Below are 25,831 nucleotides of genomic sequence, written 5' to 3'. Positions count from 1 at the left end.
TTATTAGGCTTCATACTGTTATTTTTCAAATAGCCAGTTCTACGGTGTTGTTTTGTTATTCATATCACACTGGTTTGCCTACTTCAGCACTGGAGTTCTCCATAACATATTTACTCTGTGCTTCAGTCAAGGATACAGTCTGGTACATTGCCGATAGACGTGGTAGGAGTTTAGACTTGGCATTCCTGCGTAGGGACATTTTGTGATCACGATGACATGTTAGTTATAAAATCACTTCCTTGTCCCAATACACGCAAGAGGGAGATTCCGACCAGGGAACCACAACTAGACGCTGACTGCCTCGTTGCAGATGCTGAACCAAGATCACAGGTCTTTGCTCAGGTATGAGGTCTGATGTCTCCACAGTGATTCTGACAGGCAAGCTAGAAGCTTAACATGCTGTGCTCTAAATAGAACAAGCAGAGGGAGAGTAGAAACTGTTAGACAATATGATAGCTTTGTTCTTATGTTTTACTCTCCTGGTGACTATTTCAATCCTACTGTGTTGTATCGTTCTGGTTATTGCGGCTCACGCCTTAATATCTAAAATACAGTCATTTTATTAAAAATATTATATAAAACTTATACTGTCTTTGTCATTTGTATATGAGATCATATTGGAAATAAGAGAGTTGGTTTGGATCTGAGTGACCACGACTTCCCTGAGAAGTTCCAAAGATGTCATGCGCTCGGCTGCCAAATCATTCCTTCCTCATGGGAAAAATGAGGCACTGCTAGTTAGCCGGAGCAAAAACCGGATTTAGGGTGACAGAGTTCTTTACACGTGGGTCAGACTCAGTCCCCCACACCGTTATCGATCCTGCCGCCTAGAAATCCAGTAGTCTCATTTAGAATAATAAGAGCCCACACGACACCACCAACAACCGATCGCTGCCATGGCTCGTTATTGAAATCGCTCTCTTTAAACCTTTACCCTCACTTCATTTCTAACCATCAAAAAAATTAAAGCACACCACTCTCTAAACATTCTATCCAGCACAGGCGGTTCGAAAAAGTGAAACTACCCAACAAAATAAAACACTCATGTCTAGCCTCACCATGGCACAATGAAAACTTAAAACTAGAAACAAGAGCAATGTCTATAGAGAAACAGGCAGATAAATATATTCTGCTGGTGAGAGATATCAGAACCCCCTGAGAACCCATACTTTTCTCTCAAATTAAAGACTAATTTGAACTAAATTACCTAGACTTTTACCATTTCCTTAAAATAAAATCACTTGTAGCCACACAAACCTTCAACCCTCCTCCCTCCCCACCGAACACATTAGAAACATTTACCAAAGGTGGTCACATAGCTTCCAAACTGTATTCCCTCCTTTCCCCCACAAAAACATCACTAAATAACCAACACAAGACAAGTGGGAACTCTATCAGACTCCAACATCACTCCATAGGTCTCAAAGGACTGGATATCTACCTGGAGTAACCTCACTTCCAACATAATAACTCCATCACTAGCACAAAGCAAATACTGGATTGCCAATATGGCCCACTGGACCCTAGCCACACTTTATAAACTAGGCCTCCAATCCTCAGAAACATTCTGGAGCTGTGAGAAGGAAGCAGGAGACTTAAAACACATGCTATTGGAGAGCACCTCCACCAAAAAGTTCAGAGAGGACATCAGTAATACAATATCTCAAATACTTCATACAAAATGGACTCCTACTTTAGCCTCTATTACACTGGGAATACTCCCCACTGACAACAAACAGGCATTAAATGAAGAGAACCATCTCCTATGGGACATTCTAGTCACAACTGGCCTTAAAGGTATCCTCAAAGAATGTAAAGTCTCATCCAAGCTATCCCCCACACACATGGTGGGAATGGGTCCAATTCACCAGAACTGCCTTTAACTCGCTCAAATTATACTTGAAGACAATACCAATGAAGAATGGCAAACACCGGAGCAGACTAGACAACTATGTCTCACTTGATCATTCATCCACTCACTCATTCATTCATTCTCCCACCCTCCCCCTTCCTCTCACCACCCTCCCACACCCTTCTTGCTCTACTCACCCCCTGCCCACCCCTCTCCCCCAAGAACTACCTACTATTCTACCCCTATCACCTTGTTTTCTCTCCGCTCTTTTACTCGGTGTCATTCATCCACAACTGAGGTACCTAATTCGTTCAGCACAACATTAAAAAAACGATCTGTCACAATACATCCAATGATTAACCTCACCACACAATTGCAAACAAATACACTTGTCTCTACCCTCTACTTTTATAAATGTGGACCGACTCCTCATGCTATATCCTAAACTACTGTTCCCACTTGATTTGATGGTACCATACAATGTATTGCTTCTATTAATTTATGGAATTTATTTTTCCTATTGTATAAAATCCCAATAAAACACTCTTGAATTTTCTATTTTTTTTTTAAAGCCATGTTTATTACATGGCTTGGTAACTTGTGTTAAAAATCTGGATATTTCAGACATTTGGATATTCCCAGAACAATGTGTTTGGACATCTCAGAGATATGTGAAGGTTACCCCGTGCTTCTTTCATCAAGCCATAGTTATAGATTGGGAGTCACTTCATCAGGAGTGCATTTACATCTCAACTTCACAGATAACTTTTTGTATAATATATATATATATATATGTATATATATATATACACACACACACACACACATACATATATATATATATATATATATATATATATATATATATATATATATATATATATACACACACACACACACATCTGCATACACACACAAATTTCACTACTTTAGTTTTATTTTACTATACTTTTTTTCCTGGGAAAGGTCTCAAACCACTCCTGAACGAGTTCTGCTTCAGTAACTTTATTTCATATGCCAGAAAAACTGACGCTTTTCAACCCATATGTGTTGTGATCAGAACCACTGAGGGTCAAAAAGTGTGTTTCTCTTCCACATGAAATAAAAGTCCTGCAGCCTGGTCTTTCTGGAGTGGCTCATTCCGAAGGACTGAAGGAAGTACTTTCATACATGTTCAATAAAAAAGGGCCAGAACAGATGCCCAGCTTGTGGTGGGGATAATCTGTGTGAGAACCGTTTGTAATACCCTCAAATGCTTCAACAGCTGGAAGGAAAGCGAGCAGACACAAAAGCAGGTTCAACGTAGGTTATTTGGTTGGCTTGATTATAAAGAAAATAAGTCAGAAATCGACTGGTATAAGTTAAGACAGTCAAGTTCTGATGTCACATGCCTCTCTGCCAAAGCCAGCAGCCGATGTGAAAGGCAGGTTAGGTCACAGAGCATAACTGAAGCAGCTGGTTAAAGCAACAAAAATTAAATGTGGCTTTTCTTTCTTACAGTATCAAGCAGAGAGAGCATACGTTTGTTTGCAATGCTTAGATAGAGAACAGTTAAAATCTTTCTGCACATTTCTACATATTCTGAGCTACTGCAGCTTTTTTTTAAAAAATTGACATGTATTAAACGGTTTCTAATACCAGTTTGCAACAAACATCTAATTGTTTTTGATGTGTTTACTTTAGCACTAGAGATTGGAGCTATGCAGCAAGTTTTTAAAGTGGTTTGTGGGAACAGTGATGGTGTGACCATACATTATATGGGATAAAGTACACCCTAGCATACAAGATAAGGATATTACAAGTCACCTCTGAATTCCATGATCTTAAAAGGTACGTTAAAAAAAGGAAAAAAATATATATATACAAATATATATATAGATATATATATAAATATATATATATATATATATACACATATATATATACACACACACACACAATCTTGGTTTAAAGGTACCCTTGCACACAACTAATTACTGTAGCTGGTGCAGTCAGTCTGGGCGAACCAAACCGTACTGTATGCAAAAATATTTCACAAACGATGAAGAACTGACTCCACTCTGGGGATATGTACAAAGTGTTTATTCACCAACCGAAAAACATCAACAAATTTAAACCAAATGTGGTCTTAAGGTCAAACACAGTCCCTTTCCAGTGTCTTTAATACGGAAAGTGGATTCACTATTTATCCCTTCTTTCTAACTTCAGGTGACCGAACAACCTGAAAGATGCCGCCAGCTTAGTTTATTGTGTAAACTGAATTCTTAGCATATGCCGCAAATGTTTTAGAACAGTTTGTTGTTTGCTTCTGTACTACACAAAAGTGAGAAAAACGTGCAAAGCATCTTAGTCTGATTTTGCTTGGCCCTTCATGCATTTATTAATAGACATAGCAGACAATTCTCAAAGATTCAAGTCAATACCATATCCCGTTTATGTAATAAAGAAAGACTTGGTAGAGCGTAAACAAATAAATAGACAGGAAGTTAATTACTGAAAAAATAATAATAAAGCCACAGGAGAAAACTGAAGATACAAATATTAATGAATAAGTCATGCTGAAAGAAGGCATCACAAAGGAAAGTCTAAGAAAACATTAGAACATCTTTAAAAAAGTGACTAAGTAATTGGGTTACTGGTTGAGGGGATGAAATCCTACTCAAGCAACAATCACAATCCTTGTACGGGTGAAGTCACAAACACCAAATTAACCTGTACTAAACCCTCTGGTAGCTTGGCACAGAACGGTCAAGCTGAACTTGGTGGCAAGGTGTAAACTATTTGTGCAATAGTTCAAACAGTAACACAGTAAAAACACAAGAAAAATCCCACACCAATTTCTGAACATAGAGTCCATTTTAGTAAATAAAACAAAGAAACCCCAACAAAATTCCAGTCAGTCGGAGAGAAACACGTTTACAAATGTCAGTGAAAATAGAGCCAAAAAGCACAAAGCGCTAACTGTGAATATCTGGTCGTGCCGGACAGGAACAAAGTCACAATGGAGTGCAGGCCGACTAAAGGGACCCAGTTAGGCACACAGAACATAAGTGCCTTACATCCTAGTTGCGAAGCGTTGTAGGGTCCCATGTAGAGGATGTGTCATGCAGACTATGCGAGCTGCAGAGTCAAGGTGCTTATTACAAGAGACTAAGCCTTGGAGTCACTCTGGTGGTCCTGGGTTCAGGTACAGGTCCAGTCCTTCTCACCCAAGCAAGAGGGCAGCAGTTTAGCACAGAAGGCAGCTGTCCTTTCAGGGCAGCAGTCCAGCAGAGTAGAAGTCCTTTCAGCAGCACAGCAGTCCTTCCTGGCAGATCCTTTCACTGGACCAGAACTGTAGTGAAGAATTGGTTTGAAGGGTCCAATACTTAGATCTGGTGCCTACTTTGACATGGGGAAGCTTCTAGATCTCTGCTCTACCCCTCCAGAGGGGACAGGCATTCCCTTCATCCTGGTCTGGATCCAGCACAATATGTCTGGGGCCACATTAGGCTAGTGTTAAACCCTTTGTGAGAGTGGCAGGACATGGCCTTCGTGATGTGCAAGTGTGGCAGGTGACAGCTCGTCCCGCTCATTAACTCAAAGTGGCCTATCCTGCCAACACATGTCTTCTGTAATGTCTTGGGAGGAGTCTAGTGTCCTGCCAGACATATCTTCTGTAGTGTCTTGTGAGTTTGCGACGACTGGCCCTTATGGTTCTTGATGGACTCCGTAGAGTAGTGACAAGCGATGGGATGTTGTGAATACATTTCATGTTAGAATGTTGAGTTCTCACTTACACACTGAGCAATAAAGAAGTGTAAAGCCAAGCTCTGTGTGTGCCGTAGTCACTTGAGTACGCAGGCTGGGGAGGACACTACAACTGGTGACGAGATGGGGGGCGGGGATATGTAACCCGAAGATTGACAGTGCTCTCCCGGAGTTTGACGTGGTCCAGCAAACTGCTTGTGTGTGCCACACATGCCTCAGTAGAAGTGAAGAACAATGTTTGACACATGTGGAATCAAAGCCCCACTGCAGCCAGGGTAAAGCTGTCAGAGTTAACACAAATCTCATTGAGAAGTTCACGCATTGCTGGCTAGAAACTTGTTAGTAAGGCTATGAAAGAGGCAAAGCACGAGGGTTGTGCTTATGAGGCTGGTGAATCACATCGGACTGACTGAAAGGCCATGAGTGGTGGTCTGAATAGTGAACTTTTTCATTGGCTGTGGAAAGAGCACAAAGTAGCACAACAATGCCTTCTTGAAACCATCTCCTCCCTTTGATACCATCAACAAGCAAACAAATGGTGATAGATGGACTGCTTGAATAGAAAGGATTGATGATTTTATGGATGCACTGAAAGAAAGACAACAAATATTGCCAAATACCTAAAAGATCTTGCTGGTGAAGGAGTAAAAGAGGTAATAGAGAAACTGCAGCAAACTGAAGAAATTACGTACCGTCAAATCAAAGAAACATTAACTCTCAAGTTCAATCCAATGCCTAATGTCAGTTACAATAGATATTTTTTGTCAGGAACGACAGAATACTGGTGAAACTACTAAGAAATGTGTTGAGAGATTAGATATGCTCAATGCGAGAAAACAGGGCTGATTGAAGAGGCCCCCTAACTTTTTGCCTCCATTTTCCACTTTTTGCTGGTGTTTTCCTGACTCTGATGGTGCCCTGGGTACTGCTAACCAGTCCCAGGGCCTGTGCTCTGTGTAAAATCAATATGCAAATTAGGCTAATTATAATTGGCTAAGTCGACCTACCTATAAGTCCCTAGTATATGGTAGGGCATGTAGGTTTAGGGACCACAGCATAGGTAGTGCACTGCTGAGGTGCCCAGTGCAATTTTAAAGGCAGACCTGCCTTGCTGGCTGCTCTTAAATTAAAGTTATATGCAAATTCGACTTTGGAATTAAAAATAGTTCCAAAGTCTTAAACTACCTTATTTTTACATAAGTCACCCCTAAGGTGTGCCCTATGTGCCCCTAGGACTGGGTGCCATGTAACTATTAGCAGGGACCTTATAAAATAGTTTTATAAGCCCTGGTGAGGTAAAAACAGCCAAATCTGTTTTCCCTCATTGTAGTAAATGGCCTTCATGGGCTAGAATGGGGAGAATTTATTTTAATTTGTGAAGTCCCCTTAAATGATGGATACTAAGAGTTTGGTATCAAATCAATTGTTATAATAAATCCCACAACTTCTAGTTGTGGGATTTAATATAACTTGTTCAGGTAAAGACTTTTAAACTTTACCTGAAAACTTACCAATTTCAGCCGTGCATTGTTTTTTGCTGCTGTCCCCTGATTGGCCAGCCTCTGGCAGCCTAGCTAGGCTGCCTTGGTGAGGTGTGAAGTGGCCTGGCTTCACACAAAGAGATGTGCCTGTCGGAGGGAATTTCCCCTCAGCAGATGGTGAGGCAGGAAGGGGTAGGGCTGCCAAACTGGTCTTCAAAGGCAGAGCAGGACATTTGGAACATCCCAGCAACACTCCTACATCCTGCAACCCCAGACAACTAGGTGCCCCCTTGATTAGATTAGGAGAGGGCAGGAGAGGGATGTGTTTATGATTTTTTGCCACACCAGTGGGTGGGCTCAGCCAGATGTAATCTCCAAAAATCAGATTCAGCCATGATGGATTTTTGAAGAATGTTGCCTCCTGGGACTGATTTTTGCCACACTTCCCAGGAAGTGGTCATTACAGGGGGAAGGACCCTGCACCTGATTGGAGAATCAGGACCCCCCTGTTTTTCACCCGGGAGCAAGTATAAAACTGGCAGACCCACACCTCAGATCCCCATCAGATTCTAACAAGGAAGAACCAAAGGAGAAGGACTGCCCTGAATTTGTGGTGCCCAACCCTATGGGCTGTTTAGGGCCTACACTAGTTGTGACGTGTATTAACAAGGATAGTTTAGACACAGACAGACACACACACATATACCCACAGAGCAATGTCAAGCCTGAGACATGTTTAAAGGGCTGCTTAAGTGGGCGGTACAATCAGTCCTGCATGACCACAAGTAGCATTTAATTTACAGAAACTGGGCATCTGTAGTACCACTTTACTAGGCACTGGCTAGCAGTGGTAAGATGTGCAGAGTCCTAAAACCTAACAACAACAGGTTCAGAAAACAAGTGGGTGAAGGCAAAATGTTTGGGGATGACTCTCCAAAAAGGGTCAAGTCCCACAGTAACACTTTCAGGAACTATTGAGAACGCCCCAACGACTACATGGTAGCAAAAAGTTTAAAGGTCAACTTGGTGCATAGTCATTTTCAAAACACCCAAAAACACATTGAGGAGGGCCATTAACGTCAATTTGCCAAATTGCCAGGCGTACTTGAGATGAGATGATAATTTAACCTTTACTTTCACACACACCCACGCTTACTCATATACATTTACACATAAAAACACTCGTTCATACATAAATACACTCTTACCCGCAGGCATGCACACAACACATTTAAAAATCAATTTTTACTTACCTCAGCCGCCACCACGGATGGTCATATTTCAGCAAATTGTAATTCATTCTTTATTATACTACTAGCGAATAAAAAAAAAAATATTTACTCTCAGTGTAATAAAGAATTGCAAAAAAACAAGGCAAGTGGGGCTGCCCTTGGGTGTGGGACACTGAGTTTGCCACCTCTGAGGCCAGGGGTCCCAAATGTTGTGCCAGGGGACATAAGGAGCAAGCCAGGGGACCCAGTTGCGACCCCTGGCAGCCCCTAAATGACATCCATGAGGAGGCTGGAAAACACAAATTGGTTTCTGGAAATGCAGTAGTTGCAAACCTTGAGGAAACATTGGCAAAACTATAAAATAGGTCTGGCCTTTTGTAGGTGTGAGCTCTTTTTTTTTTGCAGTAAAGTTATCTTTTAATAAAAGGGGGTTGTTATTAACTTTGCTGAGTGAGGGCTGTGGTGTCAGTGCTGCTTAAGGGACATAGTTCTAGACCCTGATTTTGTTAAAACTCAGGGACAGTACTTACTGGCTGACTAAATGTTTTGCAAAAGCCTGAGCTTGAAGAAATACAAGTGCTTTTGGATGGGTGAGCGTGTTTGTGTGTGTCAAAGAGAAAGTGCGATGGGGCATGCACATGAGATGTACTTTGGGTTTCGGTAAATTAAAAAGGCTTTGCCAAAGCAAATAGGCCTGGATTTGATTTGGTAAACCAATGGGAACAGCATCTTTATAGAATTAGGTTTGGCAAGAACATTTGCCTTAGAGGCACTGCATTTACGTGCTTCGGAAACAGACCAGCTCAGTTACTGATCCAACCTAACTCCCACCATTTTAGTACACTGAATACTGCTTTAGTTATTTCCATTATTTAAAGTTTATGTGGATTATTTTTGTTGGAGTTTAATATTTTAATTTTTTTCTGCACCTTTGGGGAATTATACTGTAGCCTTTAAGTACATTGTTATTTGGCCTCTACTGCACCTTTTTCATTCTCACGTTCTCTAAATGTGTCCGATTTTGTCGTCTCACTCTTGCCACACTGCTACTACAGTAGCCTCATGAATACACATGACAACTACAGACAAGTTTGTCAGTTTACAGACTAACTGTAGGAAAGTCCTCCTTTTTGCCCTGGTCACCCCAAACCTTTTTGGACAGATTCTGGTGGTTACTGACTCTTGGCTGTGCCCTGGGTACTGCATACCAGTCGAAGGGCCAGTGCTCTGTGTAAAGTGGATATGCAAATTAGACTAATTATAATTGTCAGTATCAACGTACCTATAAGTCCCTAGTAATTGGTAGGGCCCGTAGGATTAGGAAACACACCATATGTGGTGCACCCGTAGGTGCACTGCTGAGGTGCCCAGTGTCATTTTAAAGGCAGGCCTACCTTGCTGGCTGCTTTTAAACTAAAGTTATATGCAAATTGGACTTTGGAATTAAAAGCACTTCCAAAGTCTTAAGCTACCTTACTTGTACATATAAGTCACCCCTAAGGTGTGCCCTATGTGCCCCTAGGGTTGGATGCCATGTAACTATAAGCAGGGACCTTATAACAATTGTTTTATAAGCCCTGTTGAGGTAAAATAGCCAAATTTGTTTTTCCCTCACTGTAGTGAACGGCCTCCATAGGCTAAAAAGGGGGGAGTTTATTTTTTATTAATAAAGTCCCCTTAAGTGTCAGTGTTAGAACTGGGGTCTCTAGTTGGCAGAGGTATACACTCTTGTTCAAGTAGGGACCAGAATCCTAGTCTGGGTAAGTCACAAACAATCCAAATTAATCTGGTCCCACCCTCTGGTAGCTTGGCACTGAGCAGTCAGGTTTAACTTAGAAGGCAATGTGTAAAGTATTTGTGCAATAAATCATGCAATAACAGTGAAAACACCACAGAAATACCCCACACACTTTTAGAAAAATAGGAGATATTTATCTGAATGAATAACGGTCAAAAAGATCAAGATTTGATAATCACAAGTTGAAATATCACTTTGGTAATAATAATAAGAGTCTTAAGTTCTTAAAGGCAACAATTGTCTCGCAAGCACAAAGTACCTGATATGCATCTAAATTAAATGCACTGAGACTGCACAAGAGGAGATGCGTGGAAAACGAAGGGTGTGCGTCGGATTTCCGGGCGCACACAGATGATGCATCGTTTCTTTTCCACGTGTCAAGGCCTTTGCGTTGAATTCCGGCGCACAGGCTTGAATCCTCTGTGCAATGCAGGGTCTTTTGATGCCCAGGGATGATGCGTGGAAATCCTGGCCGTGCTGGACTAAGTCACAGGTGCTGCGTTGATCTGGTGGGCGAAGCGTCAGAGTTTCTGTTGAATGGCAGGTGCTGCGTCGATTCCTCATACAGGAAGTCAGGCTGTATTGTTCCAGCTCGGCGATGTGTCGATCCTGTGGGCTGTGCGTCAAAGTTCCAGTCGCAACGCTGGTGCTGTGTCGATCTCCACTGGGGGAGCCGGGCTGAGTCCTTCGCTCGGCAATGTGGTGATTTGCTCATCGCTGGGCAGTTTGTGCGTCGTTTCCGGAAGGCTGTGCGTCTATTTTCGCAGCACAAGGAGTTTCTTTGCAGAGATGAAGTCTTTTTGGCCCTGAGACTTCAGGAACAGGAGGCAAGCTCAATCCAAGCCCTTGAGGAGCACTTTTCAGCAGAGCCAGAGGCCAGCAGGGCAACAGCAAGGCAGCAGTCCTTCACAGCAAAACAGTCCAGGTGAGTCCTTTGGGCAGGCAGCTTCTCTTGGCAGGTTCTGGGGCATAATGTCTTTCCCAAAAAATGTCTGAGTTGGTGGAGTCAGGGACCCAGTTTATATACCCAAATGTGCCTTTGAAGTTGAGGAAACTTCAAAGAGTGGTTTTTAAGTGCACAAGGTCCCCTTTTAAGTACAACCCTGTCTGCCAGGGTCCCAGCAGGTGGTTTGGCAGTCCATTGTGTGAGGGCAGGCCAATGTCCTTTCAAATGTAAGTGTCCACCCTTCCAGCCCAGGAAGACGCATTCAGTATGCAGATGTGTGCAGGTGTGACTGAGCATCCTCTGTTTGTGATTGTCTGAGTGAAATGCACAAGGGAGCTGACAACCAGCCCAGACATGGATTGGAGACAGTGTGTAAGGCACAGAAGGATTTTAAGTGCAGAGAAATGCTCAAGTGGCATTTCTAAAATAATAATATAAAATCCAACCTCACCAGTCAACAGGGTTTTGGATTACCATTCTGGCAATACTAAATATGACCTGTCTACCCCTTTCTGACCAGAACCTACCACTCAAACAGTATATGAGGGTAGCCCTAATGTTAGCCTATAAAAAGAGCAGGCCTCACAGCAGTGGAAAATTAATGTAGAAGTTTTCCACTACCAGGACATATAAAACACATAGGTATATGTGCTGCCTTTTACCTACATAGCACCATGCGCTGTGGGTTATCCAGGGCCCACCTTAGGGGTGACATGTAGAAAAAGGGGAGTTTCAGGCTTGGCAAGTGCTTTTAAATGCCAAGTCGAAGTGTCAGTGATACTGCACACACAGGCCTTGCAATGGGAGGCCTGAGACATGGTTAAGGGGCAACTTATGTGGGTGGCACAATCAGTGCTGCAGGCTCACTAGTTGTATTTAAATTACAGGCCCTGGGCACATGCAGTGCACTTTACTAGGGACTTACAAATAAATTAAATATGCAATTGGGTATGAGCCAATGTCACCATGTTTTAAGGGAGAGAACATATGCACTTTAGCACTGGTTAGCAGTGGTAAAGTGCACAGAGTCCTAAAATCAGCAAAAACAGTGTCAAAAAATGGAGGGAGCCAGGCGAAATGTTGGGGGTGACCACCCTAAAGCTGTCAGGTCTAACAGTCGGATACCTTGAGTTTGGTATCAAATTAATTGTCATAATGAATTCCACAACTTTTAATTGTTGGATTTAATATAACTAGTTCAGGTAAAGAGTTTTAAAACTCTACCTGAAAGTTGCCAACTTCAGCTCTGTAGTGCCTTTCTCTGATTGGCCAGTCTCTGGCAGCCTGGCCAGGCCGCCTTGGTGAGGTGTGTAGTGGCCTGGGCTGAACACAAAGGATGTGTCTGGGGGAGGAGTACTGCCTCAGCAGATGGTGAAACAGGATGGCAGCCAAACTGGTCTTCAAAGGCAGGGAATGACAATTGGAGCAGCTCAGGACCTCCCCCATTTCCTGTAACCCCAGACAATTAGGTGCCGTCTTGATTACATTATGAGAGGGCAGGAGAGGGGTGTGTTTAGGATTTGTAGCCAGACCAGTGGATAGGCTCGGCCAGCTTCAAACTCCAAAAATCTATTTAAGCCATGTTGGATCTTTGAAGAATGTTGCTCCCTTGGATTGATTTTTGCCACGCTTCCCAAGAAGCAAGGGGGAAGTGGCTTACCTGTGATTGGACAGTCAGGCCCCTGCCTTTTAACACAGGAGCAAGGATAAATATGGCAGAGCTGCACCCAGATATCAGATTCCTACAAGGAAGAACAACAGAAGAAGGGCTGCCCTGCTGGACCCCTTACCGGCACCTGGACCCTGCACTCTGAAGGACTGCACCAGCTGCACACTTGGGCTTCACCACAAGAAGGGCTTTGACTGGCTTCAACTGGTTCAAGAAGAGACTCCCTATTTGCTAGAGGTGAAAAATAGCTATCCCCTTCCACTCCCAACCCCCACAGTGACGTCTGATGACGTAAGCACGCGATTGCATGCTGACCTCAGAGGTCACCTTCCATCGCGCTGGAAGCATGCTCAGCATTTCTCTTCCGCTCGGGAGGAGGGGGCCGGCAGAGGCATGAAAGGAAAGGAAAGAGATGTCCTTTCCTTTCATGTCTCTGCAAGCATTTCTGCTGCCCGATCACACATTTTCCCAACCTTCCGGAATCTGCAGGAATCCACAAAATCCCTACCACCCAGCATTGTCTCATCTATACCGATAAAGATTCTGCTGCACTTGTCAGCTTAAAAATGTTTTTTTTCCAAACTGCCCTTTCGGACCCACTTTGGTTCCCCCTCAATTTCGACATGTTTTTGTCTCTTCCCTGTCACGGGCACTTGGGCCCACCTACACAAGTGAGGTATCATTTTTACCAGGAGACTGAGGGGGAATGTTGAATGGTAGGAAATTTGTTCTGATGCAGTGATCCCACACAGAAATGTGGGAAAATTGCATTTTCTTTTAGCTAAATTTGAGGTTTGCGGAAGATTCTGGGTAAGGAAACATTGCGGGATCCATGCAAGTCACACCTTCCTGGACTCCCTCGGGTGCCTAGTTTTCAGAAATGTCTGGGTTTGGTAGGTTTCCCTAGATGGCTGCTGAGCCCAGGACTAAAAACGCAGGTGCTCCCAACAAAAGGTAGTTTTGTATTTGATCATTTTGATGTGTCCAGATAGTGTTTTGGGGCATTTCCTGTCACAGGCGCTAGGCCTACCTACACAAGTTAGGTATCATTTTTATTGGAAGACTTGAAGGAACGCTGGGTGGAAGGAAATTTGTGGCTCCTCTCGGATTCCAGAACTTTCTATCACCAAAATGAGAGGGAAAACTTTTTTCTTGGCCACATTTTGAGGTTTGCAAAGGATTCTGGGTAACAGAACCTGGTGAGAGCCCCACAAGTCACCCCATCTTGGATTCCCCTATGTGTCTAGTTTTAAAAAATGTGCAGGTTTCCCTAGATGCCGGCTGAGCTAGAGGCCAAAGCCTACAGCTAGGCACTTTGCAAAAAACACGTCAGATTTCAATGTAAAAATGTGATGTGTCCATGTTTCGTTTCCTTTCGCGAGCATTAGGCCTACCCACGCAAGTGAGGTACCATTTTTATTGGGAGACTTGGGGGAACACAGAATAGCAAAACAAGTGTTATTGCCCCTTGTCTTTCTCTGCAATTTTTCCTTCCAAATGTAAGACAGTGTGTAAAAAAGACCTCTATTTGAAAAATGCCCTGTAATTCACATGCTAGTATGGGCACCCTGGAATTCAGAGATGTGCAAATAACCACTGCTTCTCAACACCTTGTCTTGTGCCCATTTTGTAAATACAAAGGTTTTCTTGATTCCTATTTTTCACTCTTTATATTTCAGCAAATGAATTGCTGTATACCAGTTATAGAATGAAAACCCATTGAAAGGTGCAGCTCATTTATTGGTTCTGGGTACCTAGGGCTCTTGATAAACCTACAAGCCCTATTTATTCCCGCAAACAAAAGAGCCCAGCAGACGTAATTGTATATTGCTTTTAAAAAAATCTGACATCGCAAGACAAAGTTACAGAGTAAAATGTGGAGAAAAATGGCTGGGTTTTATTATTCAGCTGTTATTTTCTGTAGGAAACCCTTATAGGATCTACACAAATTACCCCTTGCTGAATTCAGAATTTTGTCTACTTTTCAGAAATGTTTAGCTTTCCGGGATCCAGCATTGGTTTCACACTCATTTCTGTCACTAACTGGAAGGAGACTGAAAGCAGAACAAAAAATAGTACAAATGGGGTATGTCCAAGTAAAATGCCAAAATTGTGTTAAAAAATTGGGTTTTCTGATTCAAGTCTGCCTGTTCCTGAAAGCTGGCAAGATAGTGATTTTAGCACCGCAAACCATTTGTTGATGCCATTTTCAGGGGAAAAAAAACACAAGCCTTCTTCTGCAGTCCTTTTTTCCCTTTTTTTTTAAATGAAATTTTAGCTGTATTTTGGCTAGTTTCTTGGTCTCCTTCAGTGGAACCCACAAAGTCTGGGTACCTCCAGAATCCCTAGGATGTTGGAAAAAAAAGGACGCAAATTTGGCGTGGGTAGCTTATGTGGACAAAAAGTTATGAGGGCCTAAGCCCAAACTGCACCAAACAGTCAAAAAAACTCTTGGCACCTGAGGGGGAAAAGGCCTGGCAGCGAAGGATTTTAAGATAAAAATATTTCCTACATTGGTTTTGGAGTTTTAAACTGCTTCCTGTGTTTTATTTAATTACTGTTTTGTGATACTTGAATGATTTACACACTGTCTCCTAAATTAAGCCTTGTTGCTTGTTTTGAAGCTACCAAGGGTTGAGCTGGGGTTAACTTATTGAGACCTAACTGAACCTAGTGGGGGTTTCGTGGCCTATTGCTAAGTGTAGGTACTTATTTGCCCTTCCCAATAATCCACTTTCCAACCCTAACTTTGTCTTCCACCTTTTCAAGGTCAGTGGGTTGAGCACCAGCAAACGGGTTATAGTTATGCCTATTACTCACCGTGTTTAGAAATGTCAGAAATGGGGTATGAAGCACTGTATAAAAACATTAGAAAGTGCTGGAACTAGTATCCAATTCAAAGACTGGAGCTTATAAATGGTACAAGCAGTAACGCAAAATTGTTTCCAAATTGCCGTAGCTTAAGAAGAATGTGCTGTGGTGCCTTTTAGAAACATCCTTGAAGCAACCTGAGTGCTGTGATGCATTTTTTTTAATATTTTTTTTTTACAGTGGTTCATGTAGACAGTAACAAAAAAAATGAAAGTACATCTCCAACTCACATAACTTTTAGCTATACGAGAACATACCAACCATAACCAAACGCCGCATCAATCACGCATGCTATATGGAGCAATGCCTGGAGTCAGGTCCTTTAACTTTCTCTTCCCAGCATACTGGAATTCATTCCCAACTGAGCAACTACTTCACACTACATGTTGAAGTCCTTCCTGAAAAAATACTTTCTCCAATATGAACAATAAAATACCCGATGGTCTCTCCCACAGCCCTGCACCACTGCCAACCCTCTCCTAAGCTGAGCTCTCGGCTCTGCATCTTCCCTTCCACAACCTCATCCTTTTAACTGATGTGCCATACACCTTCAAATACATCGCTAAAGGTAGCCACCCCAATACATTATGTTATGTTCAGTTTATTCACTCCTTGCTGTTTTTCTGTACAAAAGATACTGATCGTTAATAAACACAAATGTGTGTTAAGTTGCCTGATATGTTCTCATAATTCCCCCAACTGGAAAGGGGATAACAAAAAAACAAATCGGATTAGAGACCCTAATTTGGTAACCTAGAACACTATCCTCAAATCTCCATCCAACTAACCAGCAAAATGGGATGCTCTGACACATGAGAGCTGAATGGCAGTCTCAGTGGTAGGAAGGACCGAGTGTTGTATTTCAGAGATGGTTCACTCCCTGTTGTCAGTGACTCCAAGGTTCTTACAGGATGCTAGTTGGCTAACAAATGGGCCATAGTCACTGCTCAGTATTCACCTGTAACTGGGGAAATGGGTTAGCACCACGTTCAGCCTGACGGGCGATGGTAAAACGTCTGGGGTCTGTATCTCGAAACTGGTTGGCCTGAATCAAGAATGCCCAGTGTTTGGAGCACACAGGAATCAAGAATACTGTAGAACCCACTGGACAATGTAACAACCCCCCACCCCACCCTCTGGAAAACAGGGAGTTTTAGCTGGCAGTCCAGGTGACACCTCAAGTGGCAACATTGATGACTCCAGAACTGTGGAAGAATGGTTAGAACTGGCCACAGGGCTTCTATGGAGAGGGGTTTGTAGGATTCCTCTCAGACATCAAAGTGGGGAACGGAGATGCCCCACAAAGTGAAAACATGGTTTTAGCAACCATTCCAAGAACCATTCCCGTCCAGCACAGGGGCAGGGTGAGGGCCAGTTGAAGCTCACTAGCAGGCACAGTCTTATCTATCACATCCTTGCAATTCTTGTGATGGAATCATGTTTCAGGTACAGCCCAGGTCTGGAGAACACTGTGGCTCGAGGCAGGCTATAGAGCCCCTTTTCATTCAGCTGCACCTCGAGTCCATCAACTTTCAACTAGGGCATCTCCTCTCGGTGCAGACAACCCTCTAAAGGGTTTATTCGAATGGTAAGTGCATGCCTTCCACAGGACAATTTAAGCATAAAACAAAATATTATGATGTAAACTGGAGCAGGATCATTCGTGAAATTACACTCAGTGGTTGAAGGTAAAGCTCGTAAAATATGTATGCCCTTAAATATTGACGATTATAGTTGTTAAAGGAAAACCAAGTGGAAGCGCCTAAACATTTAAAAATAGTGACGATTTTCATGATAATATTGTGGTTGGAACCCTTACCAGCTGTTTGCTCTGAGCCACCGCCTGTGCTCTTTTCTCTTCTGTACTGTTGAGGTTCGATTTCACTTCCTCCAGCTCTTCCTTTAAAGATTTCACCTTTGCCAGATACTGATGAACACTAAAAATATAAAGAAAAAGAATGTTCCAACCACAAGAGCAACGGTTAAATTCAGTCTGTCGAACATTTAACGGACAAACTGATGACAGTCTAATCTAACACACGAGTGTAAAGACCAATCATGAACATGAGTAAAAGTATGCGAGACACTCAATTGTGGACGGGATAAAAAAAAATCATGTTTTGCACGAACTAAAGAAATAATACGCAAAGAAAGAAATTAGGCTCAGTCCTCAATTTTTAATTTGAGGCTGTGTTGGACCTTGCATGGAAAAAAAATTAGCATAAAGCCCTCGGAAGATATTAAGCTCCAGTGTTCAGACCAAAAGAGGAAACGTCTATACCAATAGAGCGCGCATGGACGTGCCAGTATCCCTCCCCATAAATCATTTTTGCACAGTGAATGTGTTTCTACCTTGGTAGTTCGGTATCGATGATGCCCAAAGCTGAATTTTCAGGGTGCTGTAGGTGCTTACAAGCTCTTCTCTGTGTGTCCTGGATAAACCTGTAAGTAGCCCCAGTATCATGGATTTAATGATTTCACACTGTTCCTAACGGCGAAGTGCTATAACTGAGAACATTGGAAACCGTGTCTGTCGGACATCAGCACTAAATTGTTAAATATTGGATGACGAGAATAGAAGGGTCCACTGAATCATTTCTACAATCATTAAAAACAGCCATAGTCAGTATGGCTAGGTCATATTCCTGTAGGGTAGACACACATAGTGCATCTTTGAGACCTAGATTAATTTACTCAGCTACTGACCATTACTGTGGTAATGGAGGGCATCTGCAGATCTGCATACATTTTTCTGCCTTAGTTCAGATTCAGTCAAATTAATAAGCCTTTACCCGGTTAAAATGTGCATGCTTCAGACATCCAACGACTCAAACACTGCCTGCACATCATCCAGACCTGGATGGCGCGCCTACCTGATGCTCAACAGAACCAACACAGAATTCTTGGTATTTGCCAAGAAAAACATACAAGAACGTTGGGACAGATAAGTCCTCTGCATGGTAAGAGACATACCCTTCCACTGAATGCCCGACTGTACTGTCAAAGGATCCGTAATGCTGATTATTACGTCCTAGGTGAAGACGGTTAATGTGTGTGCCCCATGACGTAGGCCTGTCTCATGGATTGCGGTCTTGGTGGACAAGAAGGAGCAGCCAAAGCTCTTGTACCATAGTGGAAGTCTACTGCCTTCACCAGGAGTTAAGCATCACAACTGCAGTGGTGGCAGCATACCGTGTAGTGATCAGTATTAGTTAACTTGTCCTTTTTGCCCTGTGTCACTGGAGAGGGGCCTACAGGCTCACCCACCTTTTAAAGGTTCTGCTGCTGTGTGGTGTGCTTAACTCACCCTTGACCTACATTGGGTGGATGTGGAGTGCTGTGCATTGCAGGAATAGTGACTGCGCTAGATGTATGTGTGCCTGGGAAGGGTACAGTACAGGGCTAGAGCATTACTGTATAGTACATGTGGCATTCTTCCATGTGCCAAATACATATATGCCTTTAATATACAACATTCTCAAAGATATAGTGCTGTGCAGTGCGTGCACAATGAAACCATGTGCTAGGTGTATGTATGCTTGCGTAAAGTACAATACCAGAAGAGTGAAGTGTTGGGCAGTTTGCAGATGTGGAGTGAGTGCTGGCAATGTGTGTGCTCGCAAATTACATACTCTGCTATAGAAAAGCTTCAGTGCTGAACAGTGTGTGCAGACAGAATGCGTGTACTGAACGTATGTGTACTTGTAATGGTACAACGCATTGAGGTAACAGTCCTGAACCGTAAGGGTGCTTTGAATGTAGACTGAGTAAGTGGGCCTCCATTGATAGATTATATGGAGGACCATGGATTCCATTTTGGGAAGTCCAGGCCTGTCTGGCAAAGACACGAGGTGCAGAGGAAACCCTCCAGATAGGTTTTTGTATTGCTGCATTATTGTGAGCTTGGTGGGACAAACTGGGGAAAAGAAGGAAGAGACCCTCCCTTTACACTTCAGAAGTTAGCACTTTGATTCAGTGATAGATCAAAAAGAAGAGGCCTGCTGTGTCATTCTTTCAGCAGCAAAGAAGAAAAATACACTTCTTCATAAGAAGCAGAACCCCAACCGAAGCCTTCAAAGACTCAGACCCTAAATCACTTTTGCTGTCTGGAAAAGGACTATAAGAAGGTGAAGTTGAGACCCCAACATTTGTCATCTGCCAAACAGACAGATGGGCAAGTTCTACAAGACTACCTGTGACCAGGACTGTGAGCAAAGGCCTGTTAGCTTTTCTGCTGGGTGAGAGGACATCACCCAGGACACCAAGCTCACCTGCCCTTGTGCCTGAAGCACCAGCTCCTGTCTGTTTGCCAAGACCAGTAAGCCCTGTGAGGTAGAGGAGAGCTTTGGAGGAAGGGAGGTCCTGCAAGATGATTCCCTGAGTGAGGTATGAGGCTGTGCACTGATCTTGTCATTGCCTGTGTGCAGTGTCGGCTACATAACTCCTGTATACAAAGAGAGGGCTGCCAGAGACAGAGCCATGAGTTAAACACCATGCAGGACTGGACAAACTTGTACTGCTAGTCTGACCCCCTATGCCAGACGAAGTCACTGGTAAAGTTACTACAGATAAAAAAAAAGACTCTTAATCATCATGGCGTAGGTGCTTACATCAAGATAATCTGCACCCATGCTTTCAAGTACCGCAGCAATCTTGTATGTTAGGAGGGGCTGCTGGTACTTAAGTAGCCAAGGGATTTGGGCTGCTTCCCAAGAGTGACATACTACATTTGGTGGGTTGGACCCTCACTGCAACAGAACTACTGACCGAGTACTGCCAAGGATGCAGTGGATGCTGTTGCGTCCTTGCTGGAATCCAGTGGGGAGCTGAAGGAAGGATCTCTCCATCCCCTCAATCCCCCACCCCTCTGAATAAAGACAACTTACTGCACCTTTGCCAGCTGAGAGTTCCTCCAACAACTGAGAAGAACTCTGGTAGTGCCGCTCAGGAGACAGAGCCTTGCCACCGGGAGCAGCCTGACTTCTCAGAGCTGAGGTGGACTTGTGGTGCTCGCACAGAGCACCCACTGCATTGCTTAACTCTTCCGTACTGGGAGAGTGGGTAAGATGTGAACTGTGCCGGAGGGCCCTGGGAACTCGCTGCCAATGGTGCTGCAGCACCATAGACTGATGAGTAAAAGGAGAAGTCTTGTGAATGGCCTAATAGTGAGCATTCCCTTGATGCGGCCAATAGTGAATGGGGAATAACCCTGAACACGTTACACAAAGGAAAGTGAGAAAAGGATTTGCCTGACAACTACTAGAGCCCCAACCTAAAGGGGGACAGTGTTGCTGCTAATCTCACACTCAAGCAATACACTGCAAAAAAAAAAAAAAAAAAAATGGTCTTTCACCTGCTTTATCTTTTAAAGAAAGTGAAGCAGTTTCTTCCCGAGAGTGACTCCTGAACTGCTGTTCAAAGCCTTAGGATCCTTGCATCTGGATGGTGCTAATGTCCTGCTACATGGCCTTACAGACTCCACACTGGCAGCCCTTAAGGACATCCTCATTAGAGGCCTGAAGAAATATAATCCTATTAGCCGCATTCTGATGAAACTTGTTTGGCTCCCCTTCCCGGCCCACACATCTTCAAAAACAGCTTTTCATTTACAAAGCTATCATAATCAGCACAGCAGGCTAAGAAGTGTTGAAGAAAAAACATAAAGGTATCTATCTTTTCTATCTATGTACCTAGAATCTGGAACACTATCTGTAAGGAAATGCCTCATTGGCATGGTTACCCCCGGAATTGTTGCCTTTGCTGATGCTACGTTTTGATTGAAAGTGTGCTGGGACCCTGCTAACCAGGCCACAGCACCAGTGTTCTTTCCCTAAACTGCATCTTTGTTTCCACAATTGGCACAACCCTGGCACTCAGATAAGCCCCTTGTAACTTGTACCCCTGGTACCAAGGACCCCGATGCCAGGGAAGGTCTCTAAAGGCTGCAGCATGTCTTATGCCACCTTGGGGACCCCTCACTCAGCACATGCACACTGCCTCACAGCTTGTGTGTGCTGGTGGGGAGAAAATGACTAAGTCGACATGGCACTCCCCTAAGAGTGCCATGCCAATCTCACACTGCCTGTGGCATAGCTAAGTCACCCCTCTAGCAGACCTTACAGCCCTAAGGCAGGGTGCCCTATACCACAGGTGAGGACATATGTGCATGAGCACTATGCACCTACACTGTCTAAGCAAAACCTTAGACATTGTAAATGCAGGGTAGCCATAAGAGTATATGGTCTGGGAATTTGTCAAACACGAACTCCACAGTTCCATAATGGCTACACTGAAATCTACAAAGAAGGACTGCTGACCTACAAGCCTGCAGAGACGACGGATGACAAATGCTTTGGCCCCAGCCCTACCGGCCTGTCTCCAGAGTCGAAAACCTGCAGCCAGCGATGCATCCAACAGGGACCAGTGACCTATGGAGCTTCAGAGGACTGCCCTGTCCCCCAGGACCAAGAAACTCCAGTGAGCAGCGGCTCCGTTCAAAAACAGCAACATCTTTGCAACAAAGAAGCAACTTTCAAAGAACTCACTCTTCCCGCCGGAAGCGTGAGACTTCACACTCTGCACCCGATGCCCCCGGCTCGAGATCCAGAGAACCAACATCACAGGGTGGACTCCCTGGCGACTGCGACTCCGTGAGTAGCCAGAGAAGACTCACCTGTACCCGCACAGCAACACCTGCAGAGAGAATCCAGAGGCTCCCCCTGACCGTGACTGCCTGTAACAAGGGACCCAACACCTGTACCAAGCACTGCACCCGCAGCACCCAGGACCTGAAGGAACCGAACCTCAGTGCAGGAGTGACCCCCAGGCGACCCTCTGCCTAGCCCAGTTGTTGGTTGTCCCGAGATGCCCCCGTGCCTGCCTGCACCACTAGAGTGACCCCCGGGTCCCTCCATCGTTTCCTATCTAAAACCAGACGCCTGCTTTGCACACTGCACCCAGCCGCCCCTGTGCCGCTGAGGGGGTGTTGTCTGTCTACTTGTGCCCCCCCCCCCAGTGCTCTACAAAATCACCCTGGTCTGCCGCCGAGGATGTGGGTACTTACCTGCTGGCAGACTGGAACCGGAGCACCCCTGTTCTCCATAGGTGCCTATGTGTTTTGGGCACCTCTTTGACCTCTGCACCTGACCGTCCCTGAGCTGCTGGTGTGGTAACTTTGGGGTTGCCTTGAACCCCCAATGGTGGGCTGCCTATGCCCAGGAACTGAGACTTGTAAGTGTTTTACTTACCTCACAAACTAACCATTACTTACCTCCCCCAGCAACTGTTGATTTTTGCACTGTGTCCACTTTCAAAATAGCTTAGTGCCATTTTAACAAAGACTGTATATGACATTGCTCTAATTCAAAGTTCCGAACTTACTTGTGTGGAGTACCTTGCATTTTATGTATTTACTTCAAATCTTGAAGTTGTGGTTCTTAAAATAAACAAAAAAAAAGATATTTTTCTATATAAAAACCTATCGGCCTGGAGTAAGTCTTCGAGTGTGTGTTCCTCATTTATTGCCTGTGTGTACAACAAATGCTTAACACTACCCTCTGATAAGCCTACTGCTCGACCACACTACCACAAAATAGAGCATTAGAATTATCTAATTTTGCCACTATCTTACATCTAAGGGGACCCCTCGGACTCTGTGCACACTATTTCTTACTTTGAAATAGTATATACAGAGCCAACTTCCTACACCATCCCTGTATCCATCAAGGTGCCCCAGCATGTCTCTAACTTGGGGAATAGTGGAAGACACGTCTTTGACCCTGTACAGTGATCTGCTGCATTTTGGCTAGATTCCCGCTACTGAAATGCTATATACAGAAATATACCCACAGCAGAACTAGATATCCAAGGGAAGTCCAGCATAGCCCACAAGGACCAATGGGGGACGGGGTTACGTGGCAGCTCAATAAACCAAATTCAAGAGACACTGTAGATTGCAAAAAATGGGGGCAATGTGCAGAAGTTTAAAAGGACAAGAACCTCAATGGGTGCCAGGCTAGTATATGAAAAAAGTTATATTTTGCAGCATAATACAGGGACCTAAAAAGGAAAGATACAGGTATGGATGCTTCAAATAAAACAGTACCGAACAACAGAGGGCGTGCTGAAGCTGCAAGTGAATGGAACTATGTACACGGGAGTACTTCATAAGCAAATAATGCCATTCAAACAATGAAGGTTTGAGTGTCAAACCAATGAGGCAAACACAAAATGCACATAAGTAGAATCAAAATGCAGCACTTCCGGAGACTGATCTGATTAGTACAGAGCTTTCAAAGTCTAAGCTTGTAAAGGCAGATACTTTGGTTTGATATGAGATAGAGTGTAGTAGCATTTGAGGAAAAAGCCTTTCATTTAAAAACTCAGTGCCTAATTATATCCTAAGGTGACTCAAAATAAACCAAAGAATAATTCAAATTAATACAATTAAATGTTATTCTACCTGAAGCCAAAATCACATAGTAGAAGGCCCTTACTTTTCTGTAAAGAAAAGATGAAAGCATGTGTTTCTGCCGCTGCTGCCTGAAGATCCATAGACGAAATCAGAAAGTTGATGGAAACCTCATTGAGAGACAGTTCTTTAAAGGACCTTTCTGGTTTACTCCTTTGAATTTCAGTACACCAGATACAGACTGTGAAATCGTGACCTGGTAAAACTATATGGTGCCTCTCTAGGGTTTATGCAGCATGCAAACGTGTTTAGTTCTAGGGATTTTATAGAAGCCAGCTTAACAGTCCATTTGGGCCATTCTTTGGACCCGAGTGATAGTTGATCAAAATAGGAGTGTAGTGGAAAATTCTTGCTCTCCAATTTGACAACTTGATTGTCTTCTGACTTGGACAGGTGAAGAAAGAAGGTTTCTTTGCACCAATTATGGACAGTGAATCCTTATTCAATGAGGACCTACAGTGCGACTGACCATTCTGCTGGGTAACCAGAAGATAGCAGCAGACAGGCACTATCAGGCCGCAAATCTCATCATCCTTTCTTGACAACACTGACACAATTGTAACATCCACTTCATCTAATTGTTCAGAACTGTTGCTACCCTGTGTTGCTTCAAGGTTGTGTTACATTCGGAAAATACATCTGCACGCCACGCTGAAGCTCTGACAAAAGAAACAATACCGAATCAGACTCTGTCGAGGAATGAATTCTTATCCCAACATACAATTTCTAAACCCTTGTGCAGTTGATAGTCCTTAAGAAAGGTTTACAGTAACTTCTGCTTCTACAGTGTTACTGTACTGCACAGTGAAGTGCATTTCCACCATTCACTTTGCTACTCTACGTAAAAATAAAAAATAAAAAAATAAAAAAAAATAAAAAACTTTTAAGCTTTCATGCCTAGTCCACAAGGCATTGCCTAAGGGTTCAACCAGCTGCATAAATTGTAAACTGGTCATCTCAGTTGGCACACGATTATTCCAATGCACGGACCATATCCATAGGATACAATATCTTTGAAGAAAACAAGTACCCTTATACAAGCTTTTGCTGGGAATGCCCCCAGAATCTGAAAGTTCAAATCCTTCATATGGTACGTTTGAGAGGGAACTCAAATCCTACTAGTTGAATGCTACTTCCAAGCGGGAATGACCGCATGACTATTGAAAGGGGTTTTACATTTTAAATGTTTGCATTTTAGGGATATTAATATGTTAACATGCAAATGTTATTAACTGTGCATTATTCATGTCTAAAATGACAATAGCCTGTGTCTAAAACGGCTAAATGCTTCAAGGCATGCCCCGCTTAAAAGGCTGATTTTCTCAAAATAACCAGAATTCCTCAATAGTCAAAAAAGTCTGCGCATACTTAGGAGAGATTGATGTAAGTTTACAGACACAACAGCGGTGTAGAGAATCCTGAACGGGAGACCCTTAGTTGGTTCTTGTAAGTTTGTTCCTGGTTTGCATCCCGAGAGAAGCTTTCACACACAGCACAATGCGATTTGCTGGCTGCCACTGTCCCTGGAGGAGATTTGATTTTAGGTAACATTTTGCAATGACAATTTGGAGGTGAGGAACATGATGGTTAAAAAGAAACCACGTAGGTGCAGACTAAATTGGCACAGAGAACGTACATTCGTTATGTAACATATTCGAGGTTTAATTGTGCTCCTGGTGTCGCTGCAGGAATACAGGGAGTTGTTTTTTAAAGTTGTGGTCAACCAGGGAATTTTGGGCAGCAAGGTAGAGGGACAGCTGAT

General features: G+C 43.5%; 1 protein-coding gene across 2 annotated transcripts in view; it reads right to left on the bottom strand.

Moving 5' to 3' along the window:
- The window catches only part of IRAG2 (inositol 1,4,5-triphosphate receptor associated 2), an 871,311-nt gene that overhangs the window by 557,700 nt on the left and 287,780 nt on the right, over nt 1-25,831 (bottom strand). For both annotated transcript variants that reach the window (XM_069228582.1, XM_069228581.1), the window contains exon 8: nt 17,419-17,536. In XM_069228582.1, the coding sequence (XP_069084683.1) occupies nt 17,419-17,536 (118 nt within the window). The remainder of the gene's footprint in view (nt 1-17,418; nt 17,537-25,831) is intronic.

The sequence above is a fragment of the Pleurodeles waltl genome, chromosome 4_1, assembly GCF_031143425.1.
Source record: "Pleurodeles waltl isolate 20211129_DDA chromosome 4_1, aPleWal1.hap1.20221129, whole genome shotgun sequence".
NCBI lineage: Eukaryota > Metazoa > Chordata > Amphibia > Caudata > Salamandridae > Pleurodeles > Pleurodeles waltl.
The sequence above is the reverse complement of the archived record's forward strand: the minus strand, read 5'-3'. Positions and strand labels throughout refer to the sequence as shown.